This window comes from Salmo salar, chromosome ssa23, assembly GCF_905237065.1.
Source record: "Salmo salar chromosome ssa23, Ssal_v3.1, whole genome shotgun sequence".
Classification (NCBI taxonomy): domain Eukaryota; kingdom Metazoa; phylum Chordata; class Actinopteri; order Salmoniformes; family Salmonidae; genus Salmo; species Salmo salar.
In genome coordinates this window covers 15,287,164-15,302,727 of record NC_059464.1, presented here as the reverse complement: position 1 = coordinate 15,302,727, position 15,564 = coordinate 15,287,164, and the positions used below count along the sequence as shown (strand labels likewise).

The following is a 15,564-nucleotide window of genomic DNA, read 5'->3' as shown; positions in this document are numbered from 1 at the left end:
TCCCAACTAACCAACACATTCTGGGTGTTTTCTGTTCTGTGACTTGGTAGTAGGGCAGTTTGAGGGATCACACTAAACATGTGGTTTCCACTTCTGCCTGAACATAGATTATTAAGGTCATACTGTAGGCCTTTGTATTGTTAATGATTGGTTGGCAGAACTGGAGTTCTTCATTGTCAGACATTGGGCTGTTTCAGGGGTGTGCCTAGCCTAGGTGCCTCACCCTTGCAGATGGTGCTATGGTAGCCTAGCCCTCATCTGATATCAGCTGTGTGGTTTGGCTGGAACGAGAGACAATCCTTTCAAATGATTCCCATCCGGCCTGATTGATCTTGTCTGTTTATATGTAGGATATCACCACAGTAGTCAACATCTCTTCTCCCTGGTTGCATCCCAAATTGCACTATATAGGGAGAAGGGTACCATTTATTATGCAGCCCTCTCCCTCCCTATCTCTCCAGTGTTAGTCACAATGCAGATATGCAAGTCATTTTGGACAGAGCTGGGACTGTCTCTACATCAATGCTTTTGACTGCCTCTGAGTGATCCTTAATTATACTATAGTAGATTGTGTCACGGGATGTGTCATTTTTTTCAAAATCATGTGTCATACTGTAGGTCAATGTTTTCTAATCCAGGGTCTGGGGACCCAAAAGGGTGCACATTTTTGTTTTTGCACTGTTCTACTTATCAACTCATCATCAAACTTTTGACTAGTGAAATTGTGGGTTTAGTGCTAGGGCAAAAACTAAAATGTGCACCCGTTGTGTCCCCAGGACCAGCATTAAGAAACACTGCTATAAGCTATATTGTTTTCACAATGGGCTGATTTCATTTTTCCCAAAAAATGCCTCATGACAAAATTACAGTAATAATTATGTTCAAAAAGTATGGTAACTGAAAAACATATTTTGCTAAAATGGGTCATCTTTGGGTCATGGTTTTTATGATCTCCATTGCATCTGAGAATTGAACACAAGTGCCTAATAGCAATTTAATGCTCTGGCAATTTAGTTTTATGTCAATAATCATGAATAGCACGCAAGTAGCCTACTTGGCCTAGGCCTACAGTATGCAGTCAAATCATGTGGACTTTCATCTCGTGACAAATGGTCCAGCGATTCAGCTCTCACAATTGTTTAGGCAATTACTGTTAATTTAAACTTGATCTCCTGAATTATAGGCCAAGTGTATTTACCCTTGTCAATTGCATAGAAATCATCCGGATAACTGGCTATATAAATAGGCCTAGCTAGTGTTGTTGTGCAGACAGGAGCATCTCAGTCTAAGGACTATAGGAAATTGTACTTCATAGTTACTCCCTAGGCCTTGCTAGAATAACTGGCTATGTAAATAGTGGAAAGACCCAGGGAAAGTAAGGACTAGGAAACAGTACTTAAGTTTTTCCTTCCTCTAAAATAATGTATTCCTACTATAACTGACAGCAAGAGCTGTTGAACAGGCAGACGATGGGCATCTCAGTTTAAGGGAAGCATACATTTACATTTACGTCATTTAGCAGACGCTCTTATCCAGAGCGACTTACTTACATAAAGGCCAGCAGTGTGTAAGGACAAGAAACAAAGTGAGGTAGTGAGAGCATTTGTTTACTGTAGTTACTCAGTTATTCTGCACTCTGGCACACTCAGACAAGAGTGCTCTGAAATCGGAGTAGATAGCAAGAGCGAATTTACCAGCTACGTCTATCGACAGTTGTCGCAGTGACATCATGAAGATTCTATTAAAATGGTTACTTGCATAGTGGAGTCTTTTGTTTAAACATGTAGCTAGCTAAACAATTAACCATAATCTCAACTCATATCGTTACTACCCTGCATGAATCTGCAGGTAGCTAACCAACCAGTTTCAATGTTAGCTAGCTAGCTAACATTAGGCTATAACTAGCAATGCAAATGGATCTGAGATACAAATAATATTACTAAAGTAACACACATTATACACGTAACGTTAGCTAGCTAGCTAACAGTAAGCTTTAAATAAACAACTTTCACAAAATAAACGACTTTGACAAAATTTCAAATGTGTAATATATGAAAATGTACAGTTGAAGTCGGAAGTTTACATACACTTAGATTGGAGTCATTAAAACTTGTTTTTCAACCACTCCACAAATTTCTTGTTAACAAACTATAGTTTTGGCAAGTCGGTTAGGACATCTACTTTGTGCATGACACAAGTCATTTTTCCAACATTTCTTTACAGACAGATTATTTCACTTATAATTCACTGTATCACAATTCCAGTGGGTCAGAAGTTTACATACACTAAGTTGACTGTGACTTTAACAGCTTGGAAAATTCCAGAATATGATGTCATGGCTTTAGAAGCTTCTGATAGGCTAATTGACATAATTTGAGTCAATTGGAGGTGTACCTGTGGATGTATTTCAAGGCCTATCTTCAAACTCAGTGCCTCTTTGCTTGACATCATGAGAAAATCAAAAGAAATCAGCCAAGACCTCTGCAAGTCTGGTTCATCCTTGGGAGCAATTTCCAAATGCCTGAAGGTACCACGTTCATCTGTACAAACAATTGTACTCAAGTATCTCACCATGGGACCACGCAGCCATCATACCGCTCAGGAAGGAGACGCGTTCTGTCTCCTGGAGATGAATGTACCTTGGTGCGAAAAGTGCAAATCAATCCCAGAACAACATCAAAGGACCTTGTGAAGATGCTGGAGGAAACAGGTACAAAAGTATCTATATCCACAGTAAAACAAGTCCTATATCGACATAACCTGAATGGCCGCTCAGCAAGGAAGAAGCCACTGCTCCAAAATATTGTACTTTTTGGAGAAATGTTCTCTGGTCTGATGAAACAAAAATAGAACTGTTTGGCCATAATAACCATCGTTAAGTTTGGAGGAAAAAGGAGGACGCTTGCAAGCCGAAGAACACCATCCCAACCGTGAAGCACGGGGGAGGCAGTATCATGCTGTGGGGGTGCTTTGCTGCAGGAGGGACTGGTGCACTTCACAAAATAGATGGCATCATAAGGGAGGAAAATTATGTGGATATATTGAAGCAGCATCTCAAGACATCAGTCAGGAAGGTAAAGCTTGGTTGCAAATGGGTCTGGATGGACAATGACCCCAAGCATACTTCCAAAGTTGTGGCAAAATGGCTTAAGAACAACAAAGTCAAGGTAATGGAGTGGCCATCACAAAGCCCTGACCTCAATCCTATAGACAATTTGTGGGCAGAACTGAAAAAGCGTGTGCGAGCAGGGAGGCCTACAAACCTGACTCAGTTACACCAGAATGGGCCAAAATTCACCCAACTTATTGTGGGAAGCTTGTGGAAGGCTACCTGAAACGTTTGACCCAAGTTAAACAATTTAAAGGCAATTTTACCAAATACTAAATGACTGTACGTAAACTTTTTTTGTGAAAAACTGAGTTTAAATGTTTTTGGCAAAGGTGTATGTTAACTTCCGACTTCAACTGTAGCTAGCTAGACTATCTTACCTGTATACATGGATAGACACTTCTCTCTCTCTCTGTCACAGATGCCATGGTTGCCCTATATTTGAAGTAGTCCGGAGACAGGTGTTTTATACAATAGCCTTCTGTGTGTTCTCTTTTCGACTCCCTCTGCATATTTCCAATCAAATGGCAGAATTTTCTCTGTCTCCTTAGCTATCATACTCTAATTCCACCTGAGTGCAACACTTCGCTTTTTACAGTTTTACTACGTGATATTGTTCAAAAAAGCTGCGTTAGAAAGGATTAGCTATACATACTGACCAGCTCATGTTATAGACAGAAGCGGGCTACATGGCAGACAAATCCGAACTCATCTCTCGGCATGTCCAGCCCACTTATTATCTCAGCCAATCTTGACTAGCGGGAAGGTTCCTGCATTTGTCGGTGGCTGAACCAGCTAGGCTCGTAATTTAACAATTGTATTCGTATTTACAGATGGCATACATGTTTGTTATTAAGGCACATGAAATTTCACATGTTCCAGGAAGTATTTCTGCCAAAAAAATCATTTTGATAAAACAAAAGTTTACATTCAAATGGCTCTCCTGTGAAGTGATGCGTGACATACGCCTAGTTTCCTGAAACGAGTCACAGTATAAATACTGTAGTATTACTTTATTAAAAACTGTTGTAAATACTATAGTAATTACTGTAGTGTTTTTGCGGATATTACTGTAGTATTTACTATAGTGTTTTTTGTTTTATTATCTTTGACATAGTGGGGGCATTATCCTTGGGGAAACCTGATGTAATCTCATTCCCTGGGGTCCAAGGATTGCTGCCTGGAGAATGTGCTTGTTTAAAAATCTTCTCTTCTCTCCTCAGAAAAGATCATAGATAATATTCTGACAGCCACAAAGAGCTATGGTCTGGAAGATGAGCTGGACAGGTATTTCACACCTCTACCACAACAACACCAGGGGGCATCTTGGGGTATTTAAAGGGTCATGCCTGCTTCTCAAAGACATTCAGAAACTAACCTCCAGTATGCAAACTCTCGGCGTACTCAGAAATATTCTAGCCTGGTCCCAAATATGTTTGTGCTGATTTTCCAATTTATGGTCGTTGTCATGCGAAAACGACCATATAAGTTGGCTAGACAGCACAAACAGATCTGGGACCAGGCAAGAAATATGTTCTACCAATCCCGAAAACATTGCTGATTTTCCAGGGTTCTGTCTTGTTAAGGGCTTGGATCTTTCCGCAACCATTATTTGCCGACCTGATATCATCAAGTAAGGAAATTGGGAATGTGTTTAATTTTCCACCTGGAATGTAATAGAGGTCACATTCTCTACTACATAATGCTGTCAGGGTACCTGATAGCAATTGCAAAACTACACATAATATCAGAATAAATCACTGTGCAGTACTTGTCATTTTCCTCTCTTCACAAACCTCACAGAAATTTTGTTTTTCTGCTGTTCTTTTCCTGCTCTTCTAGTCTAAATTGTAAAAAGTGCGTCATCATGGGAAATGGTGCTATTCTGTCCAACAAGTCTATGGGTGCAAGGATTGACGAGTACAACGTAATTGCAAGGTCAGTTTTAAAAGGCACCTCAACTCCAGGGTTCTTAAATAATCTTTCCTAGATTCCTTACATCCTCTATCCTCGCCTCCTTCTCAAAAGCACCAGAGGAGAACATCCGAAGTTCTCTGACCTTGTCCATTATGTTTTGAGAAGGAGGCGAAGAGAGAGGATGCGAGGAATTGAGGAAAGACAAATTGTGTAAGAGCCAATGATTGTGAGAACCCTATGTTTATAGATTCCCAACACCAGTTGACCTGTGTGTGTTTGCAGGTTGAACGAGGCCCCAGTGAGTGGCTATGAGAAAGATGTGGGCTCCCGGACCACTATGCGTATCACCTACCCAGAGGGAGCCATCCAGAAGACTGAACGCTACGAACAGGACTCCCTCTTTGTTCTCTCTGCCTTCAAAGCTCTCGACTTCAAATGGCTGCGGTCCATGATCTTTAAAGAGAGGCTGGTAAGTGGTAATCCAGCAAAGAGTGACCGTTCCTACAACATTAGGTAAAGTTCCAATTGAGTCCCAATTCATGGAGAAAACGTTAAAGCCATGTCATGAGAACATCAGGGTTGGGGTCAATTCCAATTTAATTTCAAATTCAATTCTGGAATTCAAGCAGGAAGTGGAGAATTTACTTGGAATTCAATTGGAATTGCAGCAATCGTATTTTTTTTAATTGGAATTGAATTGGATTTAAATTGTCTGAATTTGAATTGTAAAAGAAAATCAACCCCGGAATGGATTTGGAATTGAATTGGAATTCATACTGTCTGAATTGGAATTGAATTGGAAAATAAAAACATAATTGGAATGGAATTGGACTTTAGAATTTTAAAACTTGAGTTGTATTATAATTGGGCAAATTCCTGTTACTGGAGTTAATGCATTTAGCATTGAAATTGAATGCAAACTTTCTTTTAAATCAGTTTTCATTGTGAAAATTATCTTCCCCAAACTTGAATCTCAGGCCGTGCTTATGTATGCCAGTTAGGCTCTACACCCTTTGTAAAGCAGATTAATGTGCTTCATTTTAAGAAGTTATTTGGCTACTCTAGTTGTTATTCAAACTTTATCAAAACATATACAGTACCAGTCAAAAGTTTGGACACCTACACATTCAAGGGTTTTTCTTTATTTTTACTAATTTCTACATTGTCAAGTGATTGTGGAGGCCAGGTCATCTGATGCAGCACTCCATCACTCTCCTACTTGGTAAAATAGCCCTTACCCAGCCTGGAGGTGTGCTGGGTCATTGTCCTGTTGAAAAACAAATGATAGTCGCACTAAGCGCAAACCAGATGGGATGGAGTATCGCTGCAGAATGCTGTGGTAGCCATGCTGGTTAAGTGTGCCTTGAATTCTAAATAAATCACTGACAGTGTCACCATCAAAGCACCATCACACCTCCTTCTCCATGCTTCACAGTGGCAACCACACATGCGGAGATTATCCGTTCACCTACTCTGCATCTCACAAAGACACGGCGGTTAGAACCAGAAATCTCAAATTTGGACTCATCAGACCAAAGGACAGTTTTCCACCAGTCTAATATTGATTGCTCGTGTTTCTCAGCCCAAGCAAGTCTCTTCTTCTTCTTTGTGTCCTTTAGTAGTGGTTTCTTTGAAGCAGTTCTACCATGAAGGCCTGATTTACGCATTCTCCTCTGAACAGTTGATGTTGAGATGTGTCTGTTACTTGAATTCTGAAGCATGTATTTGGGCTGCAATTTCTGAGCCTGGTAACTCCAATGAACTTATCCTCTGCAGCAGAGTTAACTCTGGGTCTTCTTTTACTGTGGCGGTCCTGATGAGAGCCAGTTTCATCATAGTGCTTGATAGTTTTGCGACTGCACTTCGAAGAAACTTTCAAAGTTCTTGACATTTTCACTCTCCACTGAGTTTTTAAACTACACTAGGGAGCGCGATATGTTTTAATGTGCCAATAAATCAGCACAATCTACTTTTTTGTTTTTTCAAATTGCCAGCATCTTAAAGCAAAAATTGGGATCATGTATACTCTGCTAATGACCATACAAATTTTTTTATGAATTTAGCGAACTTGGAATTTGTGGTAAGTGCATGCTGGCCGCCATCTTTATCCACCTCCGCTTTTGAACACTTACGGGAGATTCTGGAGCGGACCCTGAGACATTGTTCTCCACCACCATCAACAAAACACCAAATCATGGAATTTCTCATAGAAGAATGGTGTCGCATTCCTCTAATAGAGTTCCAGACACTTGTAGAATCTATGTGAAGGTGCATTAAAGCTGTTCTGGCCCATGGTGGCCCAATGTCGTATTAATACACTTTATGTTGGTGTTTCATTATTTTGTCACTTACCTGTTTATAACCATCTTTACCACACTGTTTACCTCAATTGGATAATACTAGATAATAGTAGCCTTATAATCTGACTTTGGAACTCCGCACTTGTTGTGACTGGAGAATTCATATTTATCTCATTATACCATTTGTACCATTATACCATACTGAATTGTATGAAGAATATGTATGTATTTTTTTGGGCCGCCTCAGTCCAAACAATGTAAGAAACAAAATACATTTTTGGGATGGAAAACCGTTTTCAGTGTAAACTTAAACGACCAAAACAGATATACAACATGTAGAAAGATAATGTATCTAGATATTTTTATCACCAAAATAAAAGGTAAACAGTCTGGGAGAAATGAAAATTCCCAAAACAATGAATTTAGCAGTATGTATTTTGTTATTATGTTTGAGCAAAAGAACACAGCCTTAGCCATGGCAAATGCATAAAATTGCAGGAAATTTGTGTTAAAACTGCAACATTTTCTCTCAGCTCCATGGCAGAATATGTAGAAACGCAGGAAATTTGCTTTAAATCTGGAACATTTTCTCTACACCGCCAAGATAGGAGCCTCTGAAATGTTCTCTAAAATTCAGCCATGCCAATTGGCCGACGACTTCCATTGCCATGCCCCCTTCCACACCCACTAGCTAAGCCACTTTTTGATCCAGAAGAAACCCTGGAATACACTTTCAAGTTTGAGGGAGAGTTTATTTTCCTGGTACCACTCCACCAGGGCCCTCACCTCCTCCCTGTAGGCTGTCTCATCATTGTTGGTAATCAAGCCTACCACTGTTGTGTCATCTGCAAACTTGATGATTGAGTTGGAGACGTGCGTAGCCATGCAGTCATGAGTGAACAGGGAGTACAGGAGGGGGCTGAGCACGCGCCCATGTTGGGCTCCCTGTTGAGGATCAGTGTAGGGGTGGTGTTGTTGCCTACCTTCACCACCTGGGGTCGGCCTGTCAGGAAATCCAGGACCTAGTTTCACAGGGCAGGGTTCAGACCCAGGGCCCCGAGCTTAGTGATTAGCTTGGAGGGAACTATGGTGTTGAAGGCTGAACTGTAGTCGATGAACAACATTCTTACATAGGTGTTCCTCTTGTCCAGATGGGATAGAGCAGTGTGCAATGCGATGGTGATTGTGTCATCCGTGGATCTGTTGGGGCAGTATGCCAATTGTAGTGTGTTTAGCGTGTCGGGTAAGGTGGAGGTGATATGTTCCTAACTACCCTCTCACAAGCACTTCATGATGACAGAAGTGAGTTCTACAGGGCGATAGTCATTTAGTTCAGTTAACTTCGCTTTCTTGGGTTCAGAAACAATGGTGGACATCTTGAAGCAAGTGGGGACACAGAATGGGATTGGGAGGTGTCATTGCCCTTGTGGAATTTCTCTGTCTTCATTTAAGGGGTATAACTCTAATCCCTGCTTGTAAATTATTGTGAATGTAATAATAACCATACAGTACATTTTAATCCATAGTTTCAGAGCAGCATTCCAATGTTGCTTTTTAGTATAGAGGGCTATGACATTTTAAGGTTGCTTTGTAGAGGGCTGTGACTGACATGGTTTTGGTCTCTGAGAAGAAAAATGTCTAGCTCTGGTTACAGTCACTGTGGTCATTCCTTTATGGTTGAATGGGAATAGAACACATACAACACATTCCTACTTTTAAAATAACAGCATACCTTATTCTCCCTTCCTCTCTTCATTCTCCAATCTTTACAGAAGGATGGGTCAGAGTCAAATCGTATAGTATTGTATCTGATGTAGGCATAAATTGCATGGATATGAACATCTATAGGGGCTCCAGAGACAGACTCCCTCCTGTCCTTGTCGATGCTCTGATCACTTAGAGCAGGAGGTGGGTCAGGGTGTGTGGGGTTCAGAGGGTTTGGGGGGCCAGGGTTGGAGGCTGACAGGCTATGGGATTCAGGGGTCTGATGCACATCAGAGAGCAACAGTATCTCAGATCTGGGCTCACCTGGCCTGCCCAATGCCCATAGACAGACGATGGGTGGATGGATGGATGGATGGATGGATGGATGGATGGATGGATGGATGGATGGATGGATGGATGGATGGATGGATGGATGGATGATAGGCATATCACCGGGGTGGTCCTGTGAGTCTGGATCACTATTCACACAGTGACAGACAGACAGGTGGGTATTTGTATTTATTGTTGGATCCCCTACTCTTCCTGGGGTGCAGACACATTAGGCATATCATACAATAAAATAAAACAGTATATCATTACACCAATACATACAGTGCATTCGGAAAGTATTCAAACCCATTGACTTTTTCAACATTTTGTTACATTACATCCTTATTGTAAAATGTATTAAATTGTTTTTTTCCCCTCATCAGTCTACACGCAATATCCCATAATGACAAAGCGAAAACAGGTTTTTAGGTATGTTTGCAAATGTATTAAAAAAAAAAAAAAAAACCTTATTTACATAAGTATTCAGACCCTTTGCTATGAGACTCGAAATTTATCTCAGGTGCATCCTGTTTCCATTGATCATCCTTGAGAAGTTTCTACAACTTGATTGCAGTCAAATCAAACTTTATTTGTCAAATGCGCCGAATACAACATGTGTAGATCTTACCGGGAAATGCTTACTTACAAGCCCTTAACCAACAGTGGAGTTCAAGAAAGAGTTTAAAAAATATTTACCAAATAAACTAAAGTAAAAAAAGAACAAAAAGTAACAATAAAATAACAATAACGAGGCTACATACAGAGGGTACCGGTACCGAGTCAATGTGTGTGGGTACAGGTTAGTTGAGGTAATTTGAACATATAGGTAGGGGTGAAGTGACTATGCATAGATAATAAACAGTGAGTAGCAGCAGTGTAATAAACAAATGGGGGTGGTGTCAATGTAAATAGTCCAGTGGCCATTTTATTTATTTAGTCTTGTGGTTTGGGGTTAGAAGCTGTTAACCTCTTGGGGCTAGGTGGGACGCTAGCGTGCCACCCGTGGTGCACTCCATCAACAGCAGGTGCATTTCAAGAGCGGCAAATTTGAATCCAAATAAATGTCAAAATTCAAATTTTTCAAAAATACAACTATTTTACACCATTTGAAAGATAAACATCTCCTTAATCTAACCACGTTTTACGATTTCAAAAAGGTTTTACGGCGAAAGCATACATTTAGAGTATGTTAGGACAGTACATTTACAAGAGTTGTGTGTAATGTTTTGTCAAGTCAAAGACAGGGTCACCAAAACCATAAAACCAGCTAAAATGATGCACTAACCTTTTACAATCTCCATCAGATGACAATCCTAGGACATTATGTTAGACAATGCATGCATTTTTAGTTCTATCAAGTTCATATTTATATCCAAAAACAGCGTTTTACTATGGCATTGATGTTGAGGAAATCGTTTCCCTCCAATAACCGGCAGTCAAGTCAGCGTCACAAATTAAATAATTAAAATTAGAAAACATTGGTAAAATATTATATTGTCATTTAAAGAATTATAGATTTACATCTCTTGAACTCAATCAACTTGCCAGATTTAAAAATAACCTTACTGGGAAATCACACTTTGCAATAATCTGAGCACTGCGCCCAGAAAAATACGCGTTGCGATACAGACTAGACGTCATGTTGGGGAGATCTAAAATCGAAAATACTATGTAAATAATCCATTACCTTTGATTCTCTTCATCAGATGTCACTTCCAGGTATCACAGGTCCATAACGAATGTAGTTTTGTTCAAAAAAGCTCATCATTTATGTCCAAAAATCTCCGTCTCGTTAGCACATGATGTAAGCCAGCCGGACTTCTCGTCATGAACGAGGGGAAAAAATATATTTCCGTTCGTTAAAACATGTCAAACGTTGTATAGCATAAATCATTAGGGCCTTTTTTAACCAGAACATGAATAATATTCAAGGTGGACGAATGCATACTCTTTTATAACGTATTGGAACGAGGGTACCCAACATGAACACGCGCGCCAGGTGTCTAATGGGACATCATCGTTCCATGGCTCTTGTTCGGTCAGATCTCCCTCCAGAAGACTCAAAACACTTTGTAAAGGCTGGTGACATCTAGTGGAAGCAATAGGAAGTGCCAAAATATTCCTAAGCCCCTGTGTTTTTCAATGGGATAGGTTTAAAGTCAATACAACACATCAGGTATCCACTTCCTGTCAGAAAATGTCTCAGGGTTTTGCCTGCCAAATGAGTTCTGTTATACTCACAGACACCATTCAAACAGTTTTAGAAACTTTAGAGTGTTTTCTATCCATATATAATAAGTATATGCATATTCTAGTTACTGGGTAGGATTAGTAACCAGATTAAATCGGGTACATTTTTTTTATCCAGACGTGCAAATGCTGCCCCCTAGACCCAACAGGTTAAGGAGCCTTTTGGTCCTAGACTTGGCGCTCCGATACCGCCAATTTTTTGGGCTTTCCTCTGACACCACCTAGTATAAAGGTCCTGGATGGCAGGAAGCTTTGCCCCAGTGATGTACTGGGCCGTATGCACTACCCTCTGTAGTGCCTTACGGTCAGATGCAGAACAGTTGCCATACCAGGCGGTGATGCAACCAGTCAGGATGCTCTCGATGGTGCAGCTGTACAACATTTTGAGGATCTGAGGACCCATGCCACATCTTTTCAGTCTTCTGAGGTGGCAAAGGTGTTGTCGTGCCCTCTTCACGACTGTTTTGGTGTGTTTGGACCTTGATAGTTTGTTGGTGATGTGGACACCAAGGAACTTGAAACTCTCGACCCGCTCCACTACAGCCCCATCGATGTTGATGGGGGCCTGTTCGGCCCGCCTTTTCCTGTAGTCCACTATCAGCTCCTTTGTCTTGCTCACATTGAAGGAGAGGTTGTTGTCCTGGCACCACACTGCCAGGTCTCTGACCTCCTCCCCATAGGATTTCTCATTGTTGTCGGTGATCAGGCCTACTACTGTTGTGTCGTCAGCAAAGTTAATGATGGTGTGGGAGTCGTGTTTGGCCACTCAGTCGTGGGTGAACAGGGAGTACAGGAGGGGACTAAGTACACACCCCTGAGGGGCCCCAGTGTTGAGGATCAGCGTGGCAGATGTGTCGTTGCCTACCCTTACCAACTGGGGATGGCCCGTCAGGTCCAGGATCCAGTTGCAGAGAGAGGTGTTTAGTCCCAGGGTCCTTAGCTTAGTGATGAGCTTCGTGGGCACTATGGTGTTGAACGTTGAGCGGTAGTCAATGAACAGCATTCTCACATAGGTGTTCCTTTTGTCCAGGTGGGAAAGGGCAGTGTAGAGTGCGATTGAGATTGCGTCATCAGTGGATCTGTTGGGGCAGTATGCGAATTGGAGTGGGTTTAGGGTATCCAGGAGGATGCTGTTGATGTGAGCAATGACCAGCCTTTCAAAGCACTTCATGGCTACCGACATGAGTGCTACGGGGCGGTAATCATTTCGGCAGGTTACCTTCGCTTCCTTGGGGACAGGGAATACGGTGGTCTGCTTGAAACATGTAGGTATTACAGACTCGGTCAGGGAGAGGTGGAAAATGTAAGTGAAGACATTTGCCAGTTGGTCCGTGCATACTTTGAGTACACGTAATCTGGTAATCCGTCTGGCCCCGCGGCTTTGTGAATGTTGACCTGTTTAAAGGTCTTGCTCACATCGTCTACCGAGAGCGTTATCACACAGTCGTCCAGAACAGTTGGTGCTCTCGTGCATGCTTCAGTGTTGTTTGCCTCGAAGCGAGCATAAAAGGCATTTAGCTCGTCTGGTAGGCTCGCGTCACTGGGAAGCTCACATCTGGCTTTCCCTTTGTATTCTGTAATAGTTTTCAAGCCCTGCCACATCCGATTCAATCTTAATCCTGTGTTGACGCTTTGCTTGTTTGATGGTTTGTCTGAGGGCATAGTGGGATTTCTCATAAGCATCTGGATTAGTGTCCCGCTCCTTGAAAGCGGCAGCTCTTGCATTTAGCTTGACGCGGTTGTTGCCTGTAATCCATGGCTTATGGTTGGGATATGTACATACAGTCACTGTGGGGATGACGTTGGTTGTGCACTTATTGATGAAGCCGATGACTGAGGTGGTATACTCCTCAATGCCATTGGATGAATAGTTTTTGCTTGTAAGCAGCATTCAGGAGGATAGAATTATGGTCAGATTTGCCAAATGGAGGGTGGGGAAGAGCTTTGTATCCATCTCTGTGTTTGGAGTAAAGGTGGTCTAGAGTTTTTTTCCCATGCTGGTAGAAATGAGGTAAAACGGTTTTAAGTTTGCCTTCATTAAAGTCCCCGGCCACTAGGAGCGCCGCTTCTGGATGAGCATTTTCTTGTTTGCTTATGGTCTTATAGAGTTGGTTGAGTGCGGTCTTAGTGCCAACATCGGTTTGTGGAGGTAAATAGACAGTTACGAATAATATAGATGAGAACTTTCTTGGTAGATAGTGTGGACTACAGCTTATCATAAGGTACTCTACCTCAGGCGAGCAATACCTCGAGACTTCTTTAATATTAGAGATCGCGCACCAGCTGTTATTGACAATTAGACACACACCCCCACCCCTCGTCTTACCAGACGTAACTTCTCTGTTCTGCCGGTGCATGGAAAATCCCGCCAGCTCCATTTTATCTGTGTCGTTGTTCAGCCATGACTCGGTGAAACATAAGATTTTACAGTTTTTAATGTCCTGTTGGTAGGATAATCTTGATCGTAGCTAGTCAATTTTATCTTCCAATGATTGCACGTTGGCCAATAGAACGTATGGCAGTGGGAGTTTCACTCGCTCGCCTACGAATTCTCAGAAGGCAGCCCGACCTCCGCCCCCTTTTTCTCTGTATTTTCTTCACTGAAATGACGGAGATTTCAGTCTGTTCCCGGGAAAGCACTGTATCCTTCTCATCAGGCTTGTCGGACTCATTAAAGGAAAAAGCTTCTTCCAGTTCAAGGTGAGTAATCGCTGTTCTGATATCCAGAAGTCCTTTTCGGTCATAAAAGACTGTAGCAGCAACATTATGTACAAAATAAGTAAAGAAATATGTGACAAACAACGCAACAAAAACTAACAAAATAGCAGTCAGTTAGGAGCACGTAAAACATCAACCATCTTCTCCGGCACCATTTTTGTTCTGACTGTGATTAGAGCGATGTTGATTGCTTTTGCCGATCACTCATCATCTTCAACCATCAGTGAGTCGATGGCTTGAACAGTCTTGCTGGAAATAGAATACAATGTAAAAATGTGCAGCATACAGTAAAGACCAGCAGTTGATTTATTTAAGCATTATTTTTAGCATTATTAGGCCTGGAGTTATTTTAAGAATACAAAATAAGCCATGTACCCTTGATGGGCTATCAGCAGGTGTCACGACTTCCGCCGAAGTTGGTGCTTCTCCTTGTTCAGGCGGCGTTCGGCGGTCATCGTCACCGGCTTTCTAGCTGCCACCGATCCATGTTTCTTTGTCGATTTGTTATGTCTTGATTGTTCACACCTGGTTCCCATTTTGTTATGATTACTTCCCTATTTAAACCCTCTGGTCATCGTGATGTTTTGTGCGTTATTGTTTTACTGTTGGTACTGTTCGTTGTGTTTGTAGTTCTTGTTTTTCCTGCGTGGATTTTGTATGCAGAATTTTTATTTGAGTAAATGACTTATGTTTTACTCAGTTCGGTGTCCTGCGATTGACTCCTTTTCCTCATCACCTATACACGGACACTCGTCAACAAATGATTGGAAAACGGATGGAGATAGTCGTCCTTTAGGATCGGGTATTATAAGGGAGGTCACGGTTCCACTGTGTATGAGAACGCAGGGGGATCATAAGGAGAGAATTAGTCTTTTCCCGATTGATTCTCCTGCATTTCCAGTGGTATTGGGATTTCCCTGGTTGGCTAATCATGACCCTACTATCTCATGGCAACAGAAGGCTCTTACAGGATGGTTGCATCAGTGTTCAGGGAGATGTATCGGTGTTTCCATAGGTGCAACTACGGTGGAGAGTCCAAACCAGGTCTCCACCATGCACATCCCCTCTGAATATGCCGATTTGGCTCTCGTCTTCTGTAAAAAGAAGGCGTCCCAATTACCACCCCATCGACGGGGGGACTGTGCGAAAAATCTCTTGGCAGACACTGCACTTCCCAGGAGTCACGTGTATCCTCTGTCACAGGAGGAGACGGCGGCTATGGAAACATATGTCACC

At 41.8% G+C, this 15,564-nt stretch overlaps 1 protein-coding gene across 10 annotated transcripts in view; it reads left to right on the top strand.

Moving 5' to 3' along the window:
- LOC106584184 (CMP-N-acetylneuraminate-beta-1,4-galactoside alpha-2,3-sialyltransferase) overlaps nt 1-15,564 on the top strand; it is a 100,335-nt gene that overhangs the window by 54,422 nt on the left and 30,349 nt on the right. For all 10 annotated transcript variants that reach the window (XR_006761462.1, XM_014169171.2, XM_014169168.2 and 7 more), the window contains 3 exons: nt 4,333-4,396; nt 4,952-5,047; nt 5,309-5,495. Coding sequence is in view for 9 of the 10 variants with exons in the window: in XM_014169171.2 (XP_014024646.1) it covers nt 4,333-4,396; nt 4,952-5,047; nt 5,309-5,495 (347 nt within the window). In the remaining variant the exon portion in view is untranslated. The remainder of the gene's footprint in view (nt 1-4,332; nt 4,397-4,951; nt 5,048-5,308; nt 5,496-15,564) is intronic.